Here is a 15,513-nt window from a genome sequence, read left to right on the forward strand (position 1 = left end):
AAAAAGACATTAAAGGTTAAACTTACATTTTAACACTACTGAGTTCAAATACAGATGTACATTCAAGAAAGTCATTGACAAAGCAATACTATCCTGGGTACAGTGATGAAGATGACAAAGGTGAAATTATCTCACACACAAAAAATTGTTGAAGGGAGGCCTCTAGTGGAATACTGTAAGGCTCCATCCTGGCTAATAAAGTCCCACAATTCTCTGAGTGCCTAATTCTGCAACAGGTACTCTGCACTGTGCTAGAACAGTGCTGCCCTATAGAAATATAATATAAGCTACATATGTGATTTTAAATTCTCATACCACATTAAAGGGAGTGAAACTAATTATAATAAAATATTTTTAAGTCCCACATTTCTAAAATATTATCATTTCATCATTATATGTAATTGATATAAAACATTATATCATTATATGTAATTGATATAAAAATTATTAGTAAGAGATTTTACATCTTTTTTTTTGGTACTAAGTCTTCAAGATACAGGATGTATATTTATAGCATGTCTAAATTCAGCCTACCCCCATTTCAAGGGTTTACTAGCCTCATGTGACTTATAACTATTGTATTGGACAGCACAGTGTAAGAGATGCTAACTAAATAAAACACATACATATGCACACGTGCACACACACACACTCCATGTGTCAAAATACACATGATGTAATGAGAGCCAAAACCCTATTGCATATTTTCAACCTTTTTCCCCACCAGGACCCAGAAGGAATGATTGACAAGTTCAGCTTTCTTTTTATTTCCTAAAAGTAAATTAAATGCAAAATGAGTTGGGTAACACCAAAGCTGTTAATATATAGAAAGAGTTCCAGTACCTTATCTACTTGTGTTAACGGATTACTTTGGACACACTCCCCAACTAACAAAGCACCATGGTTCTCTGCCATACTACAAATTTGACCTGGAGACAGGAACAGGTAGCATTTGGCTATACTTTAATAATCACCAGCAAAAAGAGAAGTCTCATGTGCCATATATGTACAAACATCCAATTTAATATCAATCTCTTTTACAAGTTGGTGTCTACCAAATGTCATGACAGGAAGGACACTGAGAGTCCATATTTATCCCCTTCTTGCTGGAAACTTATCAGAATACATGAATTATATCATTTCCTCCAAAAAGAAAGAGAAAAACACTTATGAACGTTCTAGATCCTACCCTAAAATTTGAAAATGGGGGGGAATGAGACTGTCCTCTTAGAACAATCCTTGAAATCAATACACAATAATACAGATAAAAAATTTGCAAAGTGAACTACAGCAGTCCACACCTTCCTAGGTAACATCTCCCAGGGAACATAAATAATTTGAAAAGTAGCCCTGCTGATTCACCTCCTTCCCTCCCACCCCAGCACCAGTCCCTTCACTGCCTCACAGGGACAGAATGGCTCCAAGGTCAGCAAGATGGAGAGTAGCTGGCTGAAGCTACAAACATCTCGAAAACAAGGGCACTGTCTATTAGCAGTGGGCCTCATCCCTACAGAAGCAGCAAAGAGAAGGGGCAAAACAGAGAGCTGACAGGTGTCCACATAAACACTGTTTGCTGGAAAGTTCTCTGGCTTAGGACTCAAGAATCAAAATTCAGACACAGGGGCTCCTACAACTGGAAAATGATGTATGATGCGCATGACTTTAACCACCGTGCTTGCCCCACTGGCTCCCTGGACTTAACCTTGGTCAGATGATCAGCAAGCAGACTTTTTTAAAAATATTTTTTTATTGATTTCAGAGAGGAAGGGAGAGGGATGGAAACATCAATAATTAGAGAGAATCATTGACACCTGCCTCCTGCATGTCCCCTACAGGGGATCGAGCCCGCAACCCAGGCATATGGCCTTGATCAGAATTGAACCTGGGACCCTTTAGTCTGCAGGCCAACACTCTATCCATTGAGCCAAACTAGCTAGGGCAGCAAGCAAACTTTTGATTGTAACTTAAGTTCCCAGGATAATCTGCCTACGGGGGTGGGGGGGTGGGGGTGCTAATCGAAACGTGTTATTCAGTTCACTTGGTTATTATCTTTTTCACCCTACACGGATAGCACTCTGACTCTTAATTAACTAGTCCCTCGGAGCTCAAACTACTCGGGGGACACTAATAAGTGAATTTCTCATCCTGCAAGCCACAAATCAGAGGTTCCTGTTGCTGTGTCTTTAGCACATCTATGAGCAGCCTTCTGATCTTCCCAGAAATTATTAAGTGCAAAGTACAATGATCTTCATATAAACTAGCCATTCTTATCTTAGAAGAGGCAGGAATTATTGCATTCTCTCACCCTCTTCTTGCCTGGAGACATTTCAATAGCCCCTTAATCCCAACCTTTTAAAGCTTCCTTGATTATATGACATCTTTTCCTTCCTGAAGAACTCTATATAACATGTTTATCTTTTCAACGAAAGTATATTAAAAAGAACATAATTTTTCCCCAGAATTCCTCAAGTTACCAGGAGTGCCGCAAACCAAAACTGTAGATCACAATATAATAGTGGGTGGAAGTGCTGTTTTTTAATCTGGGTGAAAGCTAAATGGGTATTTGCTCTATTAGTCTCACAACTTGAATTAAGTCTGAAATAGTTCACTCTTTTAATGTGGCCTTTTGCATGACTTCATGCAGTGCTTTGCACATTATCGGTCCTCAAGAAGCACTTCTTTGGGAAAAATAAAAAAAAGATCGAATGAATGAAATAAACCTTTGAACAAATCCACTTCAATATATCTGAGATAAGTTAAGATGAGCAACTAAAGTACTTCATTAATGACAACTATATTCATGTAGCCCCTTCGTTTTCCTTATCCTTAAGTAACAATAGCGATAAAAGAGATAGTACAAGGATATAAACAAGTACTTCTGTTTTTATGGACTATGTGACTTGAATGTTCTACATACATGGGAGACTTTGAATTGGGAAACTCAGGTTTGATATTCAAGTTTCTTTTTTATCAAGTCCCTTAAAATTCGGGATTTTAAAATTCACACGTCAAACAGGTACCCAGCAAGAACATGCAAGCCGAGCTCAGGGCCATACCATACCTTGGGCTGCGGCATCAGGGTGGTACTCGGGCTCTTCCTCGGGAGGGCTCTGCAGGAAGTAGAGCTGCTCGGGCAGCATGCTGGCGATCTTCTCCTTCCCCAGCACGTGGCTACTCAGAAGTGGGCTGACACTGCGTTTCACTTTCTCTCGCCTTTCATGGGCCATAATTTTTTTCGTCCGAGCCTTGATGTTCTCCCAGCACTTCTTCAGCTGTTTGAAATCCCGCAGTGACACACTGGGCTGGGAGTTGTACTCGTGCGCCAGCGCCTGCCAGGTCCGTTGCTTGAGGGCAATGGTTCGTGCATCACTTTTCTTACATTCCAGCACATACTTGTACTTTTCGACCAAAGCAAGCAGGATACTCTTTTCCAATTCTGAGAAGTATTTGGCAGGTTTTATAATTTCGTTGTTTTGCATTTTCCACTCTATTTCTCCTGGCCGTTAGCTATCCTGTAAAGGGAAGTAGGAAACAATCATTACAAATGCCAGGAATAAAAATGTCAGCAAATCACTTAAAGCTAATCCCTGACTTGATCCTCTTGTCTGAAACACAGCACTCCTTTCTTTTCTGCTAATGTTGACTTAGGACAGTCTCAGGAAAACAGAAGTTTACTAGGAGTGGGGTTTTAGTACTTCACAGATGTTCGAGTAGGTCCTGTGTTGGAGGCCTTGGCCATTCTGAGAATATCAGCAGAAAAATAAAAGTTGGGCATCCTTTATGGAACTTCGATATGGAACTCTAATTTGTCAACTTATCTATTCCTGCTTCATGTGAGGACACTGATTACTCCCCAAATTCAGAATGTTAGGCAGCTTTTCAACTAAGCCGCTTTCTCTAAGTTTTGTCACAGCTGAAGACCAAGAAGCCACTGTGTAATTAATATAAGAGAACATGTAAACACTATCAAGATTTCAGAATCACCAAGAAATCACCCCAAACACCTGACATTTCCATCACTATGTCTGTGACCTTGGATACAGCCAAGCTCCTAGGCCGTGGTTGGCAAACCACGGCTCACGAGCCACATGCGGCTCTTTGGCCCCTTCGGTGTGGCTCTTCCACAAAATACCACGGGCGGGTGCGCACGTACAGTGCGATTGAAACTTTGTGGCCCATGGGCAGAAGTCGGTATTTTGTGGAAGAGCCGGTATTTTGTGGAAGAGCCACACTCAAGGGGCCAAAGAGCCGCATGTGGCTCGCGAGCCGCAGTTTGCCGACCACTGGAGGAACCTCAGTTTCTTCATCTTTAAAATGAGGGCTTGGAATCTGTGATCCTCAAGATCTAAAAGCCAGGTTAAAGTGTACAATCCTATGTAAATAATTTATATCATTTCAGAAGTGAGAGGGCCCGGGCACTTAGAGACTGAGCCCAATACCTCCTTTTATTTCTTTTTTTTTTTTTTCTGGACATTTCATACAAATGGAATCATACCATATGAGGTCTTTTGTGACTGGCTTCTTTCCCTTAGCACAGTGATTTTCAACCTTTTTCATCTCATGACACACATAAACTAATTACTAAAATTCTGTGGCACACCAAAAAATGTATTTTTTGACGATCTGACAGACATAGGTATAATTTTTATTTCTTTAACTCTGGACAACTCTTGTTGTATTGGCTGTTGTCATTTTTAAAATTTGATTAAGCTAAGGGAAAAGAGGTCCATGCCTCTGACTAAATAGTTAGGTATTCATCCTATATAACCACTACTTTGTACCTTTTGTCCAACATCTCCCCTTTTCCCCCCACTCCCCACCTTCAGTCCCTCATAAGCAATCTTCTATGAATTTGAAGAGTCTGGTGTTCTTATTATCACTTCACAACTATTTCTTGGGCTCTTACCTTTGGTGACTCCAAATTACTCAATCATGGCTCCCTTAGGTCATCATGCCACCCTCCCCGGTGCAGAGCAGCATCTTTCACACAATAAGTGCTTAGTAAATGTCTTATTCTGCTGAAACTCTGTGTTTTTTGACCTCGCACTTTTCTCACATCTCACAGGAAGTTCCCTACAAAATTAATCTCTCAAATACATTATGGTAAGAATGTCGCTAAGCAACAATGAATGCAGCAATAAAGCATGTTCCCATTGGTAAAAGGACCAATATGTCCCAGTCCTCCTGTTCTCCAAGTCTCTGATTTTTCAGTGTAACAGAAAAGCATCAAGACAGTGATGACAGAGTCCATTTGTTTTTTTTAAAATATATTTTATTGATTTTTTTACAGAGAGGAAGGGAGAGAGAAGGAGATAGCGAGTTAGAAACATCGATGAGAGAGAAACATCGATTTAGCTGCCTCCTGCACGTCCCCCACCGGGGATGTGCCCACAACCCAGGTACATCCCCTTGACCGGAATCAAACCTGGGACCCTTGAGTCCGCAGGCCAGCGCTCTCTTCGCTGAGCCAAACCAGCCAGGGCGACATAGTCCATTTAAAACTGACTAACCCGCCTGACCAGTGTGGCTCAGTTGGTTGAGCATCATCCCATGCACCTAAAGGTCAATTCCAGGTCAGGGCACATGCCTAGGTTGTGGGCTCGTTCCCAGCAGTGTGTGTGCAGGAGGCAGCTGATTGGTGATGTATCTGTCTCATTGATGTTTCTATCTCTCTATCCCTCTCCCTTCCTCTCACTCTAAAAATCAGTAAAAAAAAAAGTTAAAGTTAGGGGGAAAAGGCTGTGACCTTTAAATTTATGGTACGCTAATTTAAAATCACACTTTTACAAGCCAGTTATTCACACACTATGCTTGGGGAGAAATTACTGTAGAAGTGACTAGCTGAAATCTATTAAACCTGAGGCTGGAGATTTGGTCAAATCAGAGAGCCTTGAGATTGAGGCCAAGGAGTGTGAGCTTTACGTGAAGGCAATGGACGCTGACCAGGGCATCCCACTATGGCACCACCTCCTCCCAAAAATTAAGATTAGATGAAGTACTACCATGATCAGTGTCTCCACATACCGGGTACCCTGTCTCATATTCATTGTGGGCACATCCAGTATCAGAAATGAAGAGGTCTAGATACATGTCAATAGTAGCTTGGCCCTCTGGTCTTGGGCAAAACTAAAATAAGGGGAAATTTATCTTTGCAGATGTGTCCCTGCACCCCTAAATTCCCAGGCCTTCGATTATATTGCTCTACTGTTCCTACAATTACCTAATCCAGGCTCCTTCTTCCCCAAAGACCCAGAATTAATTTTTTGCCTTCATCAATATTCCTGCTTCCTGTAAATCAGTGTTCCCCAAACTGAAATTTATTAACACACATCTCCTACATCTCTTCTGCATCATCTCTCTCCACCAAGATGTTTATGACTAACTTTACTTTCTATAGTTTTTATTAGGAAATCAATAAGTATGCTGAATATCCTTAAACAGCTCCCAGAGTAGATTCTGATCTGATCCTCCATCCCAACTCCTCTGCCCCAACACATCAAAATGCCTACTTTTCCTCATGCACCCACACTTTTTTGGTTTTTTTTAATATACTTTTATTGATTTTAGAGAGGAAGGGAGAGGGAGAGAGAGAAACATCGATGATGAGAGAGAATCATTGGTAGGCTGCTTCCTGCAAGCCCCTACTAGGGATTGAGCTCGCAACCCAGGCATGTGCCTTTGACCAGAATCAAACGCAGGACCCTTCAGTCTACAGGCTGACGCTCTATCCACTGAGCCAAACCAGCTAGGGCACTCCCACACTTTTTAAGAATCACTGCTATAAAGATTGAGAATCTGATTCACAAATGAAAAAGTTATCGTTCCCTGTTTTGTTCTATTATACGTAATGTTTTTTATCTATAATAATAAAAGTGTAATATGCAAATCGACCGAACGGCCAAACAGCAGAATGACTATCTGGACGACCTTCCAGACAACCTTCTGGACGAAGCCGGGGCTGCAAGGGTGGTCGAGGCAGCTGGGGCTGCGAAGGCCTACTCTTGCACGAATTTCATGCATTGGACCTCTAGTATTTTTATAAATATATAATATATATTTATAAATATTTATATTTCATATTTTTTTCTTTATTTCTTCAAGATAAGTCCCTAGGGGAGGAATAGTTGCCACAAAAGATGCAAACACTGAAGACTTTTGTTCCATCACCATCTGTCCTCCAGAAATGGTGCACCAATTTACATTCCTACTATTAACACAAGAGTATGTCTGTTTCCACACTTTATTTACTCTTGCTGTTAACATTTTTTAAAAATCTGTGCCAACTGTGGAGGTGAAAAGTGTCATTTCATTGTTTAGTGATATATGAATTCCAGTTCTGAGGCAAATGAGCCACACTCTGAACAAAGTCCCTGTTACACTACTTGGTGGAATTCAAACTACATGCAATTTAATTCTTCCTCACAATGTGTGCAGTACCACTAGCTGCCACCAGGTGGTGGTGGGCTCATGGGGGGGGGGTCTAAATTCACCAAAGATCTTGCCCTAAGTGTGGCCAGTTGAGTCTCTAAAAACTGTAATAACAGTAGATAGCTTTTATTGAACCTTACAAGGTGAGTTAGACCCTACACTAAGTGTTTAATATGCTGTATATCATTTAATCCTCCCCCAAATAGCTCCTGAGAGCATCATTCGTTACATTATAATCTTTTCTGTTAAAAAAAACTTTATTAAAGTACCAGAAGAAATTATACAACTGCTCTCAAAAGCAAATACTCAGAATTGCCAACACCTGGGGACCATTAATAGCCTGTTAACTAAACTGTTATTTAATCACTAGCTAAGTAAATCCAGAGTTACCAATTTACTTTGCTTAATTTTGTAGAACAGCAGGCCTCCCTGGGCCATGTGGTTGCAGTCTGCAGGGCTATAAAAGGGATTCTGGTGTGAGCCAGTGTACCCCAAAAGCCCCTACGGATTCCCAGCAACCTCGGAAGTAGGCTGTGTATCCCCACCAACCAATTATATTTCCCAGATCGGAAAAGTGAGGCTCGGTGACTAGCTGGCAGTCACACAAATAGTAAGTAGAAGAACCAGGATTCCAAACCAGGTCCTCCTCCAATGTCCTTACCACCCTCTGCTCTGCTTAGCTTTCTCCTTTCAGACCTCTAGTGCCTTTGCTCAACTTACATGTCGAACTGCAGAACAATCTAACTGTCATCAGAGAAAGGTCCCGAGGTAGAGCAACTTCAGCGGGAGCTGGGCCTGCTTCTGTCTGGCTCTCTTTGGTGGCTCTTCCTCCCCTCTCTCCATCCATCATCTCACCCCTCTATGTCTCAACCCTGGGTCCCTTAGCCCCTCACTCCCCACCCCCACCCAGGTGTACCTCTCTCACTCCAACCCAAGCTCCGAAATAATTTCCACTATTGATCTGGTAAGAACGTATGTTTGCAAAATAACTGTAGATATAATATGGAGCTTTAAAATGGTCCACTCCTCAAGGGGATGCTGGCATTCTGTTTGAGCATCTGACTGACAGTCCTAAGTAAACAAGCACTTCCCTAAAGAGATCTCCAGCCGAAGCTTATCCATAGAAACCTCAAGGCTAGAAAGCACATTCTAGATTACAAACTACTTGACAATGTGCATAATGGCTTATAGATGACAACATAACAATCCTTCTCTGCTGTATCTGCTTTTATGAGAAAGAGAGAGAGACTGGCCTTACTTGTGCCCCAAATCTGCTCAGTTCAGATCAGCTTTTCTGTGTGCGGTTCTGCTAGACAGAGTGCTACCCATTCCCACGCGTGGCTGTAGTCCATCAAGTCCAATGACCCTCATACAGTGGGCCTTCAGCAAACATGTAATGAATGACTACATTCTGTTATAGGCGTAAAATGGCCTACTAGGCACAAAATGAATATCATGCATGATAAAAGAGTCAGTACACTAAAAGCTGCACTAAAATAAAAATAGTTAAATAAAACAACAAAATCCAAATGCAATAGAAGTTCCCTGTGGGCAAGGCAAAGACCCATAGACAGGACTAAAGAAAAGAACAAAAAGGAAAGAAATCAGCACAGTTCCCAAAACACTAACATTGACTAAACCACCAGAAGATTGTAATAAATACATCTAATATCCACCTAATACAAAAATGCATCAAACATTTTTAACAACCCTCAACCCCCTGCTTCCCGGCAAATTCATATGTTGAAGCCCTAACCGCCACCCATGGTGGCTGTATTTGGAGACTGGGCCGCTAAGGAAGTGCTTACAGTTAAATGAGGTCATAAGGCTTGTTGGAGATTAGTGCAATATGAGAAGAGATACCACAGACACCCCAGGGCTCAACAAGTGGGCATGTGAGCACACAAAGAGGTACCCAGCCACCCACAAGCCAAAAGAAGAGGCCTCAGAAGAAAGTCTACCTTGCAAGCACCTTGACCATGGAGTTTCTAGCTCCAGAACAGTGAGACATATGTTTCTGTTTTTTAAGCCACCAAGTCAGTGGTATTTTGTTATGGCAGCCCTAGCTGACTCATACAATATCTAATGATATTGTAAGTCTACAAAGGGTCAAACTAAGTCTCGAAATTTGAGCAAAGGCTAGAGAAACTTGGCCAGATAAGGTGCAAGCACCTTGACCATGGAGTTTCTAGCTCCAGAACAGTGAGACATATGTTTCTGTTTTTTAAGCCACCAAGTCAGTGGTATTTTGTTATGGCAGCCCTAGCTGACTCATACAATATCTAATGATATTGTAAGTCTACAAAGGGTCAAACTAAGTCTCGAAATTTGAGCAAAGGCTAGAGAAACTTGGCCAGATTTTACTTCTACTCCCCTTCCTGGAAAAGGGTGTTCTCTGAAATCCACATTCAGAATGGGAACCAAGACTAAAGATCTGTGGCATTGAGACCTTGGACAGATGTGAGGTCACTGATAAACTACTGCTTTTAAAGTAAAGTGAATGAGTTAAACCAAAGAACTGGATGCAGAAAACCTGGGCTCAAATCCCGACTTCAGCATTCACCCTAGCTGTGTGATTCTGGGCAAGTCAATTAACTTGCAGTTCTTCATCTGTAAAATGAGACTTATACCCCCTACTCTGCCTTACTCTCTCTGCACAGATGCCCTGCAATGGGAGTAAAGAACAAGCATCGACTAGAGCTTCAAAAAAATGTAATTCTTTCTACCCCTTCCATCCACATTAAACTGCCCACAGTGGGCAATTATCTTGAGTTTCATCTCACGAGTAATTGTCTTCCTCTTCTCCTCACTAGAAGTAGGAGACACAGGTAGACATTTTTGTAGACATGATGGAATGTCAAAACACAAAACACAACATCCAAAAAGGCTGGCAACACAGTACGCTGTAGACTATGGGTGGCTTACCATCATGATTACGTGGCTGTCAAGAGCCACTGCTCCCTGCCGCTGCCCAGCACCACGAGAGAGCAACATATTGCAGATCACTAGCCCACGAAAAGATCAAAATTCAAAATCCCTGGTACAGTTTGTACTGAGTGAACATTACTTTTGCACCATCGTAAAGTCAGAAAAAAAAATCGTAAGCCTAACCATTATAAGTTGTGGACCATCTGTACACTCAAATACTTATTGATTCTTTTATTTCATAGACATACAATTCAACAAAAATGTAATGAACTCCTGCCAGAGGCTCAGTACCTTCCTCAAATATGTGTGAGACATAAAGACAAGCTGAGCCCTATAGCCTGGAAGGATAGCTGGCATGCATGAACTGCTGAGTAAAATGACAGGCACACTGAAGCAGACATCATAATAGGGGACAAAGCACACTGGGTGTTCAGAGGAGGAAAGAAGTTATTTCATTCCTCATCAATAGGACATTTGAGCTAGATCTCTTAAGAATGTATAGGATATGAACAGAGAGTTGAAGATCATTGAAATAAATAATTGATAAGAAAGGGCCTGGACTCTGAGTGGTGAGAATGTTAATGGAAAGAAAGAGGTGCACACCAGAGACTATTTCAAGCAAGAAATGACCAGGACATGTGTGTCCACACTAGGGTGAGAGATCAAGAGCAAGCAGAGGGAAAGAGGACACAGGAGCATGAACTGAGCATGTGCAGACATCAGAGAAGGGACTGTACTGAGAATCCTTAAGATCGAGGAGATCCTAGTCCAATGCAGACATAATACAACAATGTGGATGGGCTGGTGGCAAGGCAGTGTGATAAGCAGTGATAGATGTGCCCAGGCACACTACTCCAGGATTGGGGGGGATCTAGAATTAGAACCATAGTTCCTACTAGACTGGATTGGCATTAGAATGATCACTAGCACAGAGTAGGGCCACGACTTAGGAAACGACTGAAAGAAGGAAAGTATACAAAAATAGTAGGTGAGCGGCAGGAAATGTGGCCCCCATTCCCTGAGGGGAACCTGGCAACAGGTTATGGGTGATCAATTCGCTATAAAGAGGTGAAAGGCTATTTCCTATCCTGCTCTGCTGACTCTGTATCCCGACCACCTTTTTGGGGGGGCAACATCCATCCTAACATGCTAACACTAAAAAGGGACCTCAGTCCAATCCTCTCACTCTACAGCCGGGGAAACTGAGGCTCAGAGCAAAACAGGGGGCTTCCAGGGCCCTGGTGACAGAGGAGGGCCTAAGGGTGAAGCTTCACCACTCATGTTAACCCCACCCTCCTTACTTCCTCTTTGGAAGCCTCTCCTATCAAGATGTCCGTTTGTTAGGCACCCTCAAGCCTTCCGCCGCCATCCCATTGAAAACTCAAGGGCCCTGCTCTCAACCCCAACACTCACTTTGTGAGATTAGGCAAGTCCCCTTTCCTCCCTGACTGCCAACTCCTCATCTCTACATTGTAAAGTTAAAGAAAGCGTTCTCTAAAGTCCGATCGACTACTGGCCATCCCGTCCATGTTAGCATTGCCACAACATTGGTCTTTCTGCTACCTAATGTCCATATCTATGCGTAACATGCATGGATGGTATTTTCTGATTATTTATGAGGCAAGTGGAGCTACTAGCCAATGAAAGAGAACACGGCAGCAGAATAAAGTTAGACAATTTAAGACCCATACCCAGCCTCTGCAGGTTAAGTAGCTCCAGGTGAAATGTCTAAAGCAGGGGTGGGCAAACTTTTTGACTCGAGTGCCACAATGGGTTCTTAAACTGGACCAGAGGGCCGGAACAAAAGCATGGATGGAGTGTTTGTGTGAACTAATACATGTAAACACTGCTGCTGATAAAGGAGAGGAGGAGAGAGCAAGAGAACCCTCCGCTCTTTCGGCTCTGCGGGCTGGATAGAACAGCCAAACGGGCCGGAAACTTTGTGGCCCATGCGCAGAAGTCGGTATTTTGTAGAAGAGCCACACTCAAGGGGCCAAAGAGCCGCATGTGGCTCGCGAGCCACGGTTTGCCAAGCCGCAGTTTGCCAACCACTACCCTAGGTCCTTGAAGAGGGCCTGGTACACAGTAGGCACTCAATAAAGGTTTGTGGAATAGATGTTAAAATTAACCTGCTTGCCATTTGCAATTTTTACTAGATGCTCTGCTATCTTAAAGTTCTCCTTTTAGAAAGGATGTATCAAAAATAATTCCCTGGCTGCTTCTTGTAAATACTATTATTGTACGTCAAACTTTTAAGAGCCCCACCACAACTCTGATGCCTTCACGATTTCACTGTATCCAGGGGTAAGAGTAGTCAGGCTCGCTCCGGTGCAAACACCTGCCCGTGCCTGCTCTCAAATGTTCACTCCTGGCTACCAGGATGGTCACTCACCTATGCCCTCCGTCTTCTCCCTCAGAGGGCCCTCCAGCCTGAAACCTAGGGCAGAACTGCCTTCCTCTAACGCAGCGGTTCTTAACCTGTGGGTCGCGACCCCTTTGGGGGGTCGAATGACCCTTTCACAGGGGTCGCCTAAGACCATCGCAAAACACATATATAGTTTTTGTGATTAATCACTATGCTTTAATTATGTTCAATTTGTAACAATGAAAATACATCCTGCATATCAGATATTTACATGACAATTCCTAACAGTAGCAACATTACAGTTATGAAGTAGCAACAAAAATAATTTTATGGTTGGGGTCACCACAACATGAGGAACTGTATTAAAGGGTCGCGGCATTAGGAAGGTTGAGAACCACTGGTCTAATGTGCTGTCTCACCTTCCCCTTCGCCACCCACTCCTGGCGGTCCTGCAACTTGGAAGTGTTTATTTTTACCATCTGTGTCTTAGTGTGACTGTGAGCAGAGCCAGCCTGTGTTTAAGGCGAGAGCTCCCACCTCCCGTTCTTCCACCCCCTCAGTCCCCTCTACCAGCCAGATGACAGTTCTTGAAAGTTCTGACCTCTTTCTTCTCCTCCCCCAAAGCTCCATCCTAAACCAGCTCCCCACCCCCAGCGCAGTTTCTCTGAAATTCCCTTGGCATCATTATTAAAGTATCCTCCCTGAAAAGTGCTTTTACAACACAGAGTCCCTGTGTAGGTGTTCCCACTCCAGCCTGGTCTGGTCTCCGAGGACTCTCTCTCTCTCTGCTACTCCCACCACTTCAGCAACAACCATCAGCTCTCAAATCTCTGGGTCAAGGGCCCCAAGGGCTTACCTCTCATGCAACACTCAGAATCACTCTGTACTGCGGCCTATCCATGTCCATAGCCTTGGAGGGTGAGTTTCTGAGGCTGGAACTACATCTCATTGGTATCTTTTGCACGCAGTAGATCCTCAGTGTTCATCCAAAGAAAGTAGGGGTGTCAGCCCCATCCTCTCTCCTCAGAACCACACACATTTCTAGTTGTCTACCAGCAACTTCTACCTAACTATCCGATATGGGCATCCCAGTGAGCTCCCATACTCCATAGCTGAGAGAACATTAGTTACTGCCCTGCCCCCAAACATCCTGATGCCTGATTTCAGCCACATCAACGTAGCTTCTCAAAGCAGAAACCACAATGTGCTCCTTCACTATCACTTCAGTAAACAATCATCAAGACCTATGATGTTTTTATCTGAATATCTACCTCTCCTCCCCCATTCTCACTGCCTATGTCTGAGGTCAGGTCCCAGGCTCCCACAGTGATCTCCCAAACTTCCAGCCCCTCTTCCAACAGCGACCAAAGAGATCTTTCTAAAACACGGTGACCGTGCCACAGTCCAGGGTATACACCTCTGACTAAGAGATAAAGTCCAAGCTCCCCACATGACACTCAAGGCCTTTCTGGATCCGGCCCTGATTACACTACCCTCTTCATTCCACCACACACCACCCTCTCCACATACTTTTCTTTTTTCTTTTAAATATATTTTATTGATTTTTTACAGAGAGGAAGGGAGAGAGATAGAGAGTTAGAAACATCGATCAGCTGCCTCCTGCACATCTCCTACTGGGGATGTGCCCGCAACCCAGGTACATGCCCTTGACTGGAATCGAACCTGGGACCCCCCAGTCGGCAGGCCGATGCTCTATCCACTGAGCCAAACCGGTTTTGGCCACATACTTTTCAACCCAGCCAGACCTAACTCACCTTCATGCCCTGGAACCTGCCATGTTTTCCTGTCTCCGAACATGGGCTTCCTCTGGCTGGAATCCTTTACTCCAAGGACCACTGAGAGCTCATTTTCGTCCCTCAAGGTCCAACCCCTGTGTAACTTTTGTGACGCCTTCCTCAACTAATGTTCAAGCTGTTATGCTTATTATGTGTATAACACCTTCCTTCTAAGTTTGAGGCAGCTAACAAACTATGCCCACACAACGGCACCAAGACTTTTTTTTAAGAAAGAGACGATCAGAGCAAAGACAAGCGTTAAAAATAGATAGAATAAGGAGGAGGTAATCAAAACCTCTGTCCTAGTCTCAGCTCACCTTGTTGGAGGTAGGCTAGCCCTGAGTTTTCTGTCCAGAATGAATTAGTTACTCCTCCGTGAGCTCACTGCCGGTGGTGTATGACTTGCACAGTAGCACTTCCCATATCTTTTTGTAATTTGCTCTTTGAGTCCATCGCTCTCACTGGACTGGGGAATTCCTAAGGGAACAGATAATTTCTGACTCATCTTTGTGTTCCTGGCGTGAAGCATATGACTCAGCACAGGATTGGTGTTCAGCAGACATTTGTTGGACAAATGTCACCATGGACAGGGAAAAGGTACTTGTTGAAGTCCCTACCAGACAGTTATAAAAAGTTTTACTTTCACAAAAAATTACACGGCTGAGAAGTGGCAGAGCCAGGTTCACACCCTGAACTCTCTCTCCAAAGCAACTGCTCTTTCCGCTACGCACGCTGCTCCCCACCTTTACCGTCACCATGCACCCAAAGACGCCTCCTTCAAGCCTGGCTTTAAAATCACCCTTCTCCAGCCCCGGCCGGTGTGGCTCAGTTGGTTGTGGGTTTGATTCCCAGTCAGGGCACACACCCAGGTTTCGGGTTCCATACCCAGTCGGGATGCATAAGAAGGAAGGCAACTGATCTATATTTCTCTCTCACATCAATGTTTCTTTCTCTCTCTCTCTCTCTCTCTCTCACACACACACACACACACACATT

General features: G+C 43.4%; 1 protein-coding gene across 1 annotated transcript in view; it reads right to left on the reverse strand.

The window, feature by feature from the left end:
• Positions 1 to 3,529, reverse strand: part of LOC102764049 (tomoregulin-1) — a 102,317-nt gene extending 98,788 nt beyond the window's left edge. Inside the window, exon 1 of the mRNA XM_006758601.2 lies at positions 3,062 to 3,529. Coding sequence (XP_006758664.1) covers positions 3,062 to 3,479 — 418 coding nt within the window. The 5' untranslated portion in view covers positions 3,480 to 3,529. The remainder of the gene's footprint in view (positions 1 to 3,061) is intronic.
• Between the last annotated feature and the right edge of the window lie 11,984 nt (positions 3,530 to 15,513).

The sequence above is a fragment of the Myotis davidii genome, unplaced genomic scaffold (assembly GCF_000327345.1).
Source record: "Myotis davidii unplaced genomic scaffold, ASM32734v1 scaffold534, whole genome shotgun sequence".
NCBI classification, from domain to species: Eukaryota; Metazoa; Chordata; class Mammalia; order Chiroptera; family Vespertilionidae; genus Myotis; species Myotis davidii.